Consider the following 13,925-nt stretch of genomic DNA (forward strand, 5'->3'; position numbering starts at 1 on the left):
ATCAGTGCCCTCAGCCAGGTGTGTCTTGTCATGTCATTAGTGTTGGTGTATTTAGTCGGTTGTCTCCCCCCTGTCTGTGTCGGTTCATTTTTTGCTGTTGCCACGTTCGTAAGTCTTTCGCCACGTCACGCTGACCTCTTTGCCTTATCCGGATCCATGTCATGTTGTTAGTCTCGCCTTAGTTGTTTTTTCATGTTTTGCTTCAGGTTTTGTTAGTTCCATTTGTTTTGTACTTTGAAGTTAGCTTTTTTTTTATTTGAAATTAAAACCTCTTTTGGACTGCACCTCTGCCTCCTTGCTCTGCCTTCCCGCATCTGGGTCCTAAAGCCCCACCTTATTGACAGTAAAATGTTCAGAGCAGGCTAAAAACATGTGCAGGAATCATACAGTGCAAGATCCCTCACTAACAAGCAAACAAACAAAAAAATTTAAGCAAATTTACTGAGGTAGCATCGAGACGTGATCCGCCGATAATTTACCTCATCCGCTGCCATTGACGACGATAGACGTCGAAGATCCATTTCAACGGGACTAGGAGTGAATGAGTTAAAAGAAGAAGAACAAGAAGTGACTGCTCCGTGAGATGATGTCATACATATCATTCTTATTTGCTCAATTGTACATTACATCTTAAAAAGCAGCACAGAATTCCTTGAAATATCCTGCTAGGCTTTTCACGTCTAATTGGTTAATGGAGGGAAGAGGGGGCTGCTGTAAAAAAAAAAAGGGAAATCCCATGCGCCTCTCAGGCTTGCTTCCATGCCCACTGGACTGGAACAAGGCCAAAAATACAGTACATTCCCGTCCCCCACACCACCAGCGCATGCTGTCCACCCACGCCTCCGCCGGGCTGGAGAAGATCCAAGATGGATGCTCCCCGGGGCCGCAGTGCTGTGAAATGCACACTATTAGAGCTGGAAGGGGCCAGACGAGTCATATTGTGTTTGATTTGTGCACTTTACATAAACTCCGTGTCACGTCGCGACAAATGCTCCGATTCGTGACGTCGGCGGCGGATTGCGCAAGAGGCGCCTGCGACGGTGGCACCTTGCGCTTTTAGCGAAAGTAAAAACGGAGCAGTCGTTTTTTTTAGAGGTTGCCTTTTTGAAGCTCAGTGATCCACAATGCTTGCACGACGTCCCCGAGGAGGGAGAAAAAAAACATACAGGAAGGATGGATGGATGGATAGAAGAAGGAGGTGGGGAGGTTGAGTGATGTAGGGAGAAAATATAGACTTGGTGCTTCGTCTTAATATAGATTTGTCTGTATAAAAGGTCAAAATTGGAAAGTGCACAGACTGATGTCTCTTCCCTTCCAGGCTCAATGATGGCACAAAATAAGTTCACTGCATTCAACTGTGGCCATGCAGTAATATTTTCACTTATAATCTGCTACAACTGTGTCTTATTTGTCATATTTGTTACACTACTAGTGCAATGTTTGGCCTCCTAGTAAGCAATTAAACCTTAGTAAATTACTATGCTGGGTAACACTACAAGTAGCCTCCTAGGACAAAAAAAAAAGCCCACACATTATTTTTTCCCCATTAGTAGCATGTAGTTATCCTAATAGGAAGGCAGTAATGGAGGGGGGGGGGGGGGGACTTTAAAAACAGTTGGGTCAAAAATGACCCATTTATGGTTAAAAAAAAAAAGGGGCAGAAACCACTTGGGCCAATTTGAGCAGACTTTTTGGGTTATTTATTTAACCCAAAAAGAAAAGTTGGGTGAAATGAATCATCCACAAAACCACATTTTTTTTTTTATCCCAACAGTTTGGACCAGTTGTTTTGTACAAAACAGCCCATTTTTTAGGGTTGTTTTATGGGTTATTCATTTGACCCAACTTTTTTAGGTTGTTCATTTAACCCAAAAAGTTGGGTCCAATTTACCCCAAGTGGTGGTTTGTCACTTTTTGACCCATAATTGTGTTATTCTTGACTGAACTGGCTTTTTCGGTTACTCATTTATCCCAAAAAGTTGAGTCAAATGAATAATCCACAAAACAACTTTTTTTTCTCTCAGTTGGGTCTATGGAACCAATTGTTTTCCACAAACAACCCAATTTGGGGGATTTTTTTTTTAGGTGTTGTTCATCTAACCAAAAAGTTAGGCCATATATGAGTAGTCCACAAAACTACATTTTTATTTTTACCCAAACAGTTGGGTCAACCGAAGAAGTTGTTTAGTACAAAACAACCCAATTTATTTCTTTATTTGGTATAAAGCAACCCAATTTGGGGGGTTGTTTTATGGGTTATTCATTTGACCCAACTTTTTATGTGTTCATTTAACCCAAAAGTTGGTTGGTCCCCTTTTGACCCATGATTGTTTTCTTTTTGTTTGTTTGTTTGACTTTTAAGACACCGTTGTCCTGCTTTTGAAAAGCGCTATATAAATAAAAATGAAATGGGTTATTTTTGACCCAATTGTTTTTAGAGTGCTGTCATACATATAACTTAAGATGGATCTTACTCTGCTTCATACAAACCACAAGCATTATAGAAGATGGATGGATGTTTTTAATGATTTTAATATTTCATAGTATAGTACATTTGTAAAATGAATACTTCTCTGATAGCGTCCAAGTGTTGAGTATTATTACATTTGCACAATTTCTGATACATCTCATCATATTGTGTATGCAATGTGGTCTAAATGCATCATTGCGGCGATACCGCATGCTGATGCAATTGAACGAGAATGGACTGTTTTCCATCCCACTGCGTGGTGCAATAACAACACGACTTCTTGCATATGAAAATCTACAGCAGGCTGCAAGTAATGTGAAAAGTAAACTTTTTTTTCTATCAGCGAAGCTTGTTAAGAAGAGAAGGCAATACGAGGCGCAGTGTTGCACCATCACTCAGCTTTGACCAGATAGTCTCGCCGCCAGCTTAAAAACTTACTTCTCATTTTCTCTGCTGTGAATATATTAAATAGAGAAAGAAGATGGGGTGGTGTTGGAAAAAATGTCCCTCCCCTCATCCGACCATCAGCTTGCACTGTGAAAGCACAGAGGTCAAAGGTGAACCAGGGACGGCCCCCCCCCCAAATGTCAAGTGACTGTAGCAGAGAAGAAGGCGGAGAAGCGACGAAGAAGAAGAAGAAGACGTCTCGAGAGGCTGGGCGGATGAAGATATGGGGGGAAAAAAAATCTTGCGTAACAGGATGTTGCATAATGCGTCCCACTTCTTACCACGTCACTCTCGGATGCACGTTAGTACCCCACGCAAGAAGACAAAATGGGGGTTTGGTGTGTGTGTGGGGAGGGGGGGATATGGAGTGTTCTGTCTCCGAGCAGAAGATGTGGAGTGACGGAAGTAGACAGCCAATAGGGTGAGGGCGCCGCGCAACAGAGGGGGTTTGTGTGTGAGTGTGTGTGTCTGTGTGTGTGTGTGTCGGTGGGTGGGCGAGTGTGGCTCGTACTGGTATTTCTGCCCTGTCACATCGTGTTAGTGGCCAGCCGTGCATAACACAGCACTACACAACGCACAAAGACATACACACGCACACACACACTGTAGATAACACAAGGACATCCAAAGCAAGTGAACGCCAACTTCCCTTCCATCCATCCACTCATTTACCCATCAATACAACATCCCATAATTATCCATCCCATCATGCACAAGCATTTTGCCCCCATAGGGAATAATGTTAAGTGAATTCATCATTCCAGGGTTGAACATTATTTAAAAAAAAAACAAAAAAAAACAAAACACAAGCGAAATTTGATTTTGGGGCCCTCTATTTATGCCAATAATATTGATAATTCATTTTTTTTAATTTCCCCTTAAGAGATTTGAATAAGCATAAATTTGTATTAAAAATTCAGAAATTACATTACAAGTGTGGACTGATGAAAAAATACTTTAGCTTGGTTTGAACAATTACACTTATAGGAATGCAAAAAAAAAAAAAAAACGAGCGTGGCGGGAACAGGAATATTTTATGGAAATTAATTTTTCCACCTGCTGCATAATTTTTCTTAGACTGCAAGCATTAAACCACAAAGAAACATCACAAACATGCAGATAAATGAGGAAGGCCAGTAAAATATGGAAATTTGCAGGTGGGAAAAACCGGGAAATTTGTCAGTTGGCAGACAGGGAAATTGGTATTAAAAAACTGCATATCTTTCATAAAACCACTGATTATATGCAAATTCCGTTAACTCCTTTAGTCCAATGTGCTTCCTCAGGAGTGTTTAGGCTACACTACAGTGCTAAAGTTTTGACTAATAATGCTCTCTAAAACTCTCATAATGACACCTCTAACTATTATATTCACAAAAAAACTCACAATCACCAAAACATCTCAAATAAAGAGAAAAAAACTCTCACACATACCTAGAAATCTCTAACTACACACTGAACAAAACGAAAGCTCCAAAAAATTGTACAAAGACATGCGTACTCACCTAAAAAAAAAAAATCCCTCTCATGCTCTCACACATTCACATAAAAAAAATTCTGAAAACAAAATTCACACTCACCCTAAGACTATCACCTTCACAAAAATCTCTCACATGCACCAAAAACTTCTCACATTAAAACAAAAAACACTCACACTTACCTAGTCTCTCACACACACACAAAAAAAATACCCCAAAACGTACTCACTGCAAATGCACAAAAACTCTCATGCCCACTAACCTCTCTCACTAACGTAAAGTCTATCACACACACACACAAAAAAAAAGCTCCTGGGCAAACCAAATAAATCTCTCATTCCCTACAAAAAAAACTATCCCAATCACCAAAAAACTCACATATTTCCTCTCAGAATCAACCCGAAAAAACACAAACACATCTTAAATAAATCTCACACGATAGAAAAACTCTTAGATCACCTAAATTATCTCACATGCACCCAAAAAATTGTTTTTATCCCAATCACCAAAAAACTCACATATCTCCTCTCAGAGTCAACAACAACAAAACGCAAACACATCCCAAATAAATCTCACACAATAGAAAAATTCTCAGGATCACCAAAATTGTCTCACATGCACCTAGAAAAACGTATCCCAATCACCAAAACACCTCTTGCGCATAACAAAAACTCTTACACACCAAAACATTTAGAGAGATTTTAAAAAAAGAACCTGTCACACATACGAAGAGTCATGTCTCACTGGGCAAGTAGGTTTTGCGAGAGTTTGCACATGTAGCAAATGTTTTTTCGTCAGGGTTCGTTCAAGGTTGCGAACCGTCGCAAAGACACCTTACCACTCTCACACATTCTGTACATATTTTGTGTATATATGTGTGAGAGGTGAATGCTATTTTGGTTTTATATCGCACGTCACAATTTGAGGTTATGCTGATTGGATAATGCTTGGAATAAGTCAAGCAAGCAACCTGATTCGTTTTCAGCCAAAGAACGAGGCAGCAAAAGGCAGCGAGACCTTGTTCATTGCATTCCTGCGCAAAATAAGTCATGTATGAGTGGGCAGAAAGGGAGATGTTTAGTGTCAGCTTGGGAAGGCAGGTAGGCAGCCTCTTAATGTCTCATTCAAGCTGGAAGCCAAAAAGTGCGAGCGAGCGACAGAGAGATCGAGAAAGGCGGGGGGGGGGGGGGGAGCGACACTTCCAGAAGGATTTCATCACTTCCATCTTCTCCAGCACGTCGGTGTGAAAGAAGGCGACGACACATGACCTACATTTGCTTTTTGAGGCGGGCTCCGGCGGCAAGGCCCTGCGTGCAACGCAAACCAAAAACAACCGCCAAAAGTGTTGCACGTGCAAATATGAACATCATCAAAATAAAATGCTACAGGAAGAGCGTGCATTTTTTGATGAGTGGAAAAAGGGTAGAGAAGCAAAACGAGACAAGGAGGAAGTTTTGACGCTAATCCTCCTCCTCCTGTTTATATAACACACATCTCCTATTCTATTCCGTGCACTTCAAAGCGTTGCCAATCTGCATATATGATTCATCCAGGGAACAGCAGGAGGTGTGTGTGAGTGTGTGTGTGTGTGTGTTTACTTGTGGGAAGAACGTTTGAAGAATCCTAAGCTTCTTTGGAGTGTATTTAGACGACTTTGGATGCATGACTGCTCAAGTCTCCTGTAAAGATAGACACATTTGCAAAGAAAGTAGTAAATGACCAAACTTGAGAACGACAGACACAGTGGAGGGATAAAATTAGCTCCTCCTCACGAGGTCATACTCTATATTCAAGCAATCTGATTGTAACATTTTCTTTTTTTTATATTTATGTGAAAGCTCGTACAAGCACATCCAAGATGATTTTTTTTTTATTGTCATTAATTACATTTTCTATCAAAATCTGACATTTTGGAGAAGAGATTATATTTAAAGGCCATATCACCTAGCAAGCATCTGCACACTTATATATTATATTAGATTAGATTTGAATTGTACATATGCTTCTTAATTATATGAATAATTTGGCAACGGGAGCCGGTTTTTTGAGCATCAACACTTGGCCCCAAAAATGTCTGTCGACTTTTTTTTTTTTTTTTTTTTTTTTTAACTCTCTAGCCTACATTTTGTTAGCAAGCTTCTCTGGTCATTTTCAAGTTAGTTACAAACAAGGTTATTTTAGTTAACGGAAATAAATAAAATAATAAAAACCTGAATTGAAAAAAAATTTGGATAACGTAAATGAAAAAAAATCTGACTGAAACTGCATTGGTCATATAACTAATTTAAATTAACTGTAATAATCCCCCCCCCCCCCAAAAAAAAAAAGTCCTATGGAGGAAAACATTGCTCTAATTTGTGGTTTTTAACTCGTTTGCACCCAAAAACGTATAAATATTCTATTTTTAATGTTTTAAATGTCCCAAAGACATATTTATAAAAAAAAAAAAATATGCTAGAGCATACAGAAGACTTTGCTGCAGCCGCTCAACTACAAAGAACGGTTGAAGAAAGGGTAGGTATTACAAAAACGGCCAGCAGGTGGCAGCAGCGTAAAAGAGAGCAACCGGGGCCATGTTGAAAACAAGCGGATTTACCCACAGTTCTAAGCAGATTTATGAATAATGATGAAACTTAGCCATATTCTAATGCTAATTGCTGCAAAACACAGACAGATAGAAATATACTTTGGTGATGAAAGAAGAGACTCTAATCTTTCTTTGGTACCATGTTTTCATAGCAATAGAACACAATATTCTGTGGGCCTTGTAAAATCACTCAAAATAGAGTAAAACAGCCGGGAGAGTCGGGGATTGCTTCAGTGAAAACGGCTGGGATTGAAGGAGGCTCCCTCTAGTGCTCCATGAAAGAATCACTAAATTGCATAATTACAGAGGTATATAAAATGTCATTTTTTGAAATTCAACCTGAACCCTTTTTTGAGATGGCACTTGGCGTAAAAAGTTTGAAAACCACTGCTCTAGATGCTCACTCAGCTGATTGTTGAAGTTCTGACAAGTTTGTCCAACTTTTGGGTGTTCAACTAGTTCCCTTTCCTTCCTCAAACGATTGGAAAAAGATCAATCAGACCCCAATTTGTCCATCAGTCCGCGATAATTCCACTGTGTGTTCAAGTTGGAGCCATATCATACATAAGCTGATGTTCTTGGCGCCGCGCTTTCATCAAAACAGGAAATGTCTTGTTATGAGAAAAAGCCCTTTAAACACAGATGTTGCACGGACGCGCGAGGCATTACACGGAGCATAACAATTTACTTAATGGACGCGTAAAACGTCGAGCCAAGACGAGCGGGCCAAGAAGCATTGTTTGCTGATTGTGCTCGTCCCCTCTGCTCTTCCTACACACACACACACACACACACACACAAAATGAGGTTTAGTTGGCCCAGCCCGAAGGCCTTGTGCAATATTTTTCTTGAGAAATCGAGGGAGACAGCAAGAGAGGCAGTGGCAATATGTCACTGTAAATGCTGCCATCACAAAGCACACCCTGTGGCGAGAGAAAGGGAGAAGAGGTGGGGGAAGGGGTGCGAGGTGGAAGTGTGATGTGCAGTGACGTTGTACACTTAAGAGATGACACTAGAGGGGGTGGGGGGGGCTGACCTATCTACGATCTGTATATATGACTGAATTTATGACCGAATGTGTGGAGTTTGTATGTTTTCCCCTTGTGCATGTTATGTTCATTTGAAGACTAAATTCTCCATTCTCCACACAGGTTAATTGTACCTTCCGCCAGCAAATAGGAAATCATTTAAAAGTTCTGTCTTGTATCAGTCATTGTCAAGCAGAGGTGACGTCACGGTGTTGGGAAAGGGACCCAAATCAAGTTCTGCTTAGGGTCATATAAAGGTTTTGGCCAAGCCCTCATTACTGGCTTAAAGATTTCGAGATCAAAAGTGCAGCAGCGCCACCGTGTGGTTGCAAAGACTTATTGCAACAACAACAAAAACACTGACAGGCAGGCAACTAATGTACTGTATTTTAAGCCTTTTTAACATTCAACAGCTAGACTGAATGTGTTGCAGATATTGGAAGTCCATATATGTAACTAAAATGTAGATATCTATATTTTAACGGAGCAAAATGACGTTTTATATATATGAAGCTGCAATTATGACAATTCAAAATGTATCTGTAACTGGAGTGGCGGATATCTACAATTCACTTACAATTTCACGTCACTCATAGCAGATATCTGCTACTAAATCAAGTATGCTATTAGGCTAACGTGTTGTGAATGTAACTCCTTGTTAGAGAACAGCTAGCACTAGTATAATACTGAACAAGTGAAATGTTTACAAAAGGTCATTACTTCATCCTACAGAGCTGATTTTTATTTATTTTTTTTAACTTTTTGTGAGTATATATTTATTTTCGATATGGTTTAGCACCCCCCTTGTAGATGTTTGCGTCCTTTTGCTCTTCTATGAACAAATGACCAATGTTCTGTTTGCTCACCTCTGCCCACAGGAACAATGCATTCAGTCACGCCGAACAATTGCTGACCCGTGCGTTTGTTTCATTGAATGGCACGGATAGAGTAGCTTGGCGAATGGCTCACTCTCGGGCCGGTGTATGCTAGCGAGACTAAATTGGGAGCATGGCGAATAAATCAATTTATGATTTCTCTGCCGAGACCCTGGACGGAGTGACGGTGCCGCTGAGCGACTTCCGGGGTAAGGTGCTTCTTGTCGTTAACGTGGCCACCTTCTGAGGGTCAACGATAGAGGAGGTAAATACTCTACAGTCAAATATTTGTATTCATTTATTCCCATCCGTCTATTTTCTTCATTTTTTAGCGGTCCTGGCTGCGCTATTTCAAGTCGTGTATGTGGATGTTATATTTTGTTTGTTGTCCAATCAGATTTCAGCTACAATGTGTTGCCATGTCAATCTAATCTGCCCAGGGCGGGGATAGGCAATTTCTATGCAGGAGAGGCCACATCAGTGCTACTGGGGGCCACATAAGGACAGCGTACTCCTTAACAACATATATCACAAAAATACTATTTTACAAATGCACAAAATACGTGCTTGTATATATAAAATGCATAATTATAATTGTAGTGCATTTCTAAAAAAAAAAATATATATATATATATATATATATATATATATATATATATATATATATATATATATTATCATTTTCAATTTTCCTGTATTTTTCTCTCCCATTTCCCCTCGTTCTTCACGAAAAACATGTATCGAATGTTTATTTGTGTTTTCGAAGAATTTTCCGGAGTTTGTGAAAAGGAAAAAAAAAGTTTTTACTCCCCACATTTTTTAAAAATTATAATTAATCAAGGGACCACTCAGAGTGTTCCCATGGGCCGTCATTTGCCCCTCCCTGGCCCAAGATTTTCAAAATGAGTAGCGCTGGCTGATTTAGCTTAAACTATGTTAGCTATGAGAACCTTTCTTTAACTAACTAGATTTCAAATGTCCTCACAGGGCCACTTGCTGGCCCACGAAGACATCAGCATTTTTCCATTCTCTGATTGGTTAGTCAGAACAAAACTTCCTACTGCCCACTTTGACAGCAAAACACATCTGGTGCAATCTGCATCCATCAATACATTTAATAATTACCATCTCTAAATGTTTTTGTAAGTATTGATTTAGCTTTTTCTCCAGGTGATGTACATGGCTAGTTGTGTGCTGGTTTTTTTTAAGTATTAATTGTTTCTGTATTGTTGTGTACTGTCCTCATATGTTCTGTTCCTTTCTCTTCAACTTTGTTCTTCAGTACCATCAACTGAATGCACTCATGGAAATGTTCGGCGACCTCAACTTCGCCGTGCTGGCTTTCTCCTGCAACCAGTTCGGCCTTCAGTCACCTGGTAGGTCCACTCGTTCTGTTGGATCATTTTGGGTCACCATTTTGGTCTTTATAAAGTCCTCCCCAGTAGCATGTCTGCCCTTTCATAGCAAGTCAAATCAATCACTTAAAGAAGCCAGCATGAACCAAATGAAGGGTTGCATGCTTCAACCAGCCCAGGAGACGACTTGGTTATTCAAATGGTCTTCTGGCCGGACTCCCTCAAAAGAGCATCAAACATCTGCAGATCATTCAGAATGCACTTAATTGTGCATGCAAGCAGTTTGTGTTTGTTTGTTTTTTTAGAGGTGAATAATGAAACCTTAAACATCCTCAAGTACGTGAGACCCGGTAGGGGATTTGTGGCAAAGTTTCCCATCTTTGGTAAGGTGGAGGTGAATGGAGTCAACGAGGAGCCGTTGTTCACCTACCTGAAGGTATACGATTAAGTTGACTAATCGAGACATTGATTGTAAAATGGCAGCTTTTCTCATTTGTCATGTCATCTCACAGGAGTCGTTGCCCTTTGTGAATCCTGTCATTGGCGACATAAGGAAGTTCTACTGGTCACCAATCACGGTCAATGATATCCGATGGAATTTTGAAAAGTTTCTAATCACCGCAGATGGCAAGCCCTTCAGCAGGTGACGTTGTTAACCTAATTAATCCCCTTCCCCTAATTTTTTCAGTGTAATCATAGTTTCAAAGCTCACTTTTCTACAGGTACGAGCTGCACTGTCCCATTGATAAAGTCGAGAAGGACATCGCCGAGCTTCTGTAACCAGCTCTTGCTAGTTGATCAACGGTGGCAGCGTGACGGTCCCTCGGTAAACGCACATGTGTGCGCCTGAGCCGGATCTGATGAGGAAGAGGAACAAGACTCGGAGCTACAGTGCATTCACTCTGGGAACAAATTCCTCTCCGCCACCAATAAAATTACTATGAATAAATCAATGAAATGTTCAGAAAATAAAGCAACACAATTAATCTTAATTAACCCCAATTATTCATGTTAGTAGTTTGAAATATTTGATTGAAATGGTTAAAAGAGGCAAGTCAACATTAAAATGTATGTATTTACAGGATTGTTTCTCTTTTTCATTTTGGTCCTCATAAAGTCTACTTCACATGCACACCAGGCGCCACTACACACCACCAAATGATTTGTCATTACATCAGAGCAGACACACGTGACACACTAAGTATGTAGTGATTAAAAGTGTATATATATATATATATATATATATATATATATATAAATATATATATATATATGAGTAAATGATAGACACCTAAAGTCTACATACAGTAACCAAGCATTCATACTGCCCATCTACTATTGCATATTACTTTTTTTAAATTCTGCTTCTGTTAGACTCATCTTTATAAAGCAATTTAAAAATAACCATAGCTGCATACAAAGGGCTGTACGTCATATGGGGGTAAAAAAAATCAGACAAAAGAAAAAATTACAGTAATCCAGTTGAGCTGTAACAAAGGCATTAATAAATGTGCTATTACGAAAGTAGAGTCTTTACTTTTGCACAAAATAAATAAAAAAAAAAAATATATATATATATATATATATATATATATATATATATATATATATATATATATATATATATATATATATATATATATGCGTCAACTTTCACTCATATAATAATGCAGTTTAACATAATCTCGCTTTGAAACAGATACATAGCACTGCCGCCGTTTAATTTTGATCCTCATGCAGATCCGTACTTCTGATTTACGCATGCGCATTTCTTAGTTCTGCGGGCGAACAGTAAACATGGCCGTCGTTGGCTTTCGACGGTGGGCCCAAGCTCTTTCAAACGGGCGAGGGTCCAGAATTTCTGCTCTTCTTTCCGGATCTAGGGCAGGTGCGTTTAGCTGTTGCATTTAATAGTCTGTATTCGATGAGAGCATTCAAATAAACGCTTTTTTTGTTCTCTGTTTAGAGACCAAAAGTGACGTAACCTTGACATGCTAAGTACTGTATTTTGAGCTAAGTGGTTAGCGTCTCCTGAGGATGTGGAATGACATTTGCTATATTACTTCCATCTGATAATTATTTGCACGACTGTATTTTGTTTTTCTTTCTTCAGCATCTAGTAGTTCAAAGGGTGATCTACCTGCCGCCTACCCCACTACTCCAGAAGAGAGAGCAGCTGCAGCAAAGAAGTACAATATGATCCCTGAGGATTATCAGCCATATCCAGACACAGGAGAGGGGTACGCTTTGGCTATTGTCATAAACTCATAATCATTTCATTTGTTTTAATGTTTTTGTAATGGGATTTTACACAATACTTACTGTAATGCGATCAGAGTAGACTTACAGTTACCATAACACTTCTCATTTTTATTTTGGTACAGCTCTTTTAATTGCTGCTCTTAATGACGTCTTTCATTTGCAGCTTTGGCGATTATCCTAAACTTCCTGACCGATCTCAGCATGAGAGGGACCCCTGGTATAAATGGGACCACCCAGACCTGAGGAGGAACTGGGGAGAACCGGTAAAAAGATGAGCAACATTTTGTTCTTCCACATGGAGGTTGTCGGTTACAGACAATCAGTCTTAATTGTTTTGTTTTGTTTTGTTTCTTTTCTAGCTACACTATGATTTCGACATGTACATCAGAAACCGTGTGGATACATCTCCCACTCCTGCATCCTGGAACAGCATGTGCATACAGCTGTTTGGTTTCATCGGCTTCATGTTGTTCATGTTCTACGTCGGGGAGAAATTCCCTTGTTACCAGCCTGTTGTAAGTGAAGACCATACTTAGACAATAAATGTTTACTTTGTTATGCACCTGTAAATAATTTTAAGAAGATGTAGAAGGGCATAGAATAGGGATGCCCCAATCACATTTGTCTGCAACCGAGTCCAACACACACGAACGGCCAGACCACTCTCCAACTGGAGGCAACAGAACTAATAGGTATAAAAAATATTGGCGATTACAAAATGCATAAAAAAAAAAAAAGTTAAACCAGTTATGAACATAATATTCACATATTCTATTGTTGCAACTTAGATTTAAAGCTTTTTTTTTAATTGTAAATAGTTTTTTTAAAACAGCTTTATTCTTCAAATATGTTTTTTGTTATTTTACTTTTGTATGCAAGAATATTCCGATTCCTCCATTTCATAAATTTTCCATGAATGTTGTTTGTGTCGTCATCATACAATTGTATTTATCAAGTCACATTTAAGTTACTTTAACAATATCAATTTTAAAAAAATAATACAAATTGTTGAGACTGTTGAGACATGCTTGCTTTTGTCCTTTTGTGTGTTGGTTCTAACAATCCAGGTCATGGTAATCATAAAGCATGAATTAAGGCACTTGAGCTCGTTAAAATGTTTGTTTCCCGTTTTCTGAAAAGGTTCAAATGGCTTTGGCAACTATATTATTAGATTAATGTTTTAACTTAATTTGTAGTATTTTTAAGTGTTTTTATTTAGTATCATGTGTCCATTTATCTCCATTTCAGGCACCCAAACAGTATCCCTTCAACAACCTGTACTTGGAGAAAGGAGGAGATCCTGAAAAACCGCCTGAAGAAGTCAAGAATTATGAAATCTAAAATAATGTGTACTTCTCCATGTGTATATATATATATGTTTCTGTGAAGAATAAAAAGCTTCAACCTACGTTCATATTTAGTT

The 13,925-nt window shown here is 39.1% G+C and overlaps 2 protein-coding genes and 1 long non-coding RNA gene across 3 annotated transcripts; 2 read left to right on the forward strand and 1 right to left on the reverse strand.

Moving 5' to 3' along the window:
• Window positions 1-654: 654 nt before the first annotated feature.
• Window positions 655-9,098, reverse strand: LOC144038929 (uncharacterized). The gene is made up of 3 exons (XR_013289315.1): window positions 8,877-9,098; window positions 5,994-6,074; window positions 655-891 (listed from the first exon to the last, which is right to left on the reverse strand). It is a non-coding gene; the product is annotated as an uncharacterized LOC144038929 (long non-coding RNA).
• Window positions 8,915-11,324, forward strand: gpx9 (glutathione peroxidase 9). Its single transcript, XM_077551796.1, has 5 exons — window positions 8,915-9,150; window positions 10,168-10,261; window positions 10,546-10,676; window positions 10,753-10,883; window positions 10,963-11,324. The coding sequence occupies exons 1-5, from the start codon at window positions 9,019-9,021 to the stop codon at window positions 11,018-11,020; spliced, it is 546 nt and encodes a 181-aa protein (XP_077407922.1). The 5' UTR covers window positions 8,915-9,018; the 3' UTR covers window positions 11,021-11,324.
• A 659-nt stretch (window positions 11,325-11,983) lies between these two features.
• Window positions 11,984-13,910, forward strand: ndufb8 (NADH:ubiquinone oxidoreductase subunit B8). The gene is made up of 5 exons (XM_077550829.1): window positions 11,984-12,128; window positions 12,354-12,480; window positions 12,666-12,765; window positions 12,862-13,017; window positions 13,751-13,910. The coding sequence occupies exons 1-5, from the start codon at window positions 12,038-12,040 to the stop codon at window positions 13,841-13,843; spliced, it is 567 nt and encodes a 188-aa protein (XP_077406955.1). The 5' UTR covers window positions 11,984-12,037; the 3' UTR covers window positions 13,844-13,910.
• The last annotated feature ends 15 nt before the right edge of the window (window positions 13,911-13,925 follow it).

Source organism: Vanacampus margaritifer, chromosome 18 (assembly GCF_051991255.1).
Source record: "Vanacampus margaritifer isolate UIUO_Vmar chromosome 18, RoL_Vmar_1.0, whole genome shotgun sequence".
Classification (NCBI taxonomy): Eukaryota; Metazoa; Chordata; class Actinopteri; order Syngnathiformes; family Syngnathidae; genus Vanacampus; species Vanacampus margaritifer.

Excerpts from the sequence above, each read along its gene's own strand:
- ndufb8 (XM_077550829.1), top strand. The coding sequence starts at position 12,038 with ATGGCCGTCGTTGGCTTTCGACGGTGGGCCCAAGCTCTTTCAAACGGG. Across the intron at positions 12,129-12,353 it reads TCTTTCCGGATCTAGGGCAG|CATCTAGTAGTTCAAAGGGT; the intron begins GTGCGTTTAGCT and ends TTCTTTCTTCAG. Across the intron at positions 12,481-12,665 it reads TATCCAGACACAGGAGAGGG|CTTTGGCGATTATCCTAAAC; the intron begins GTACGCTTTGGC and ends TTTCATTTGCAG.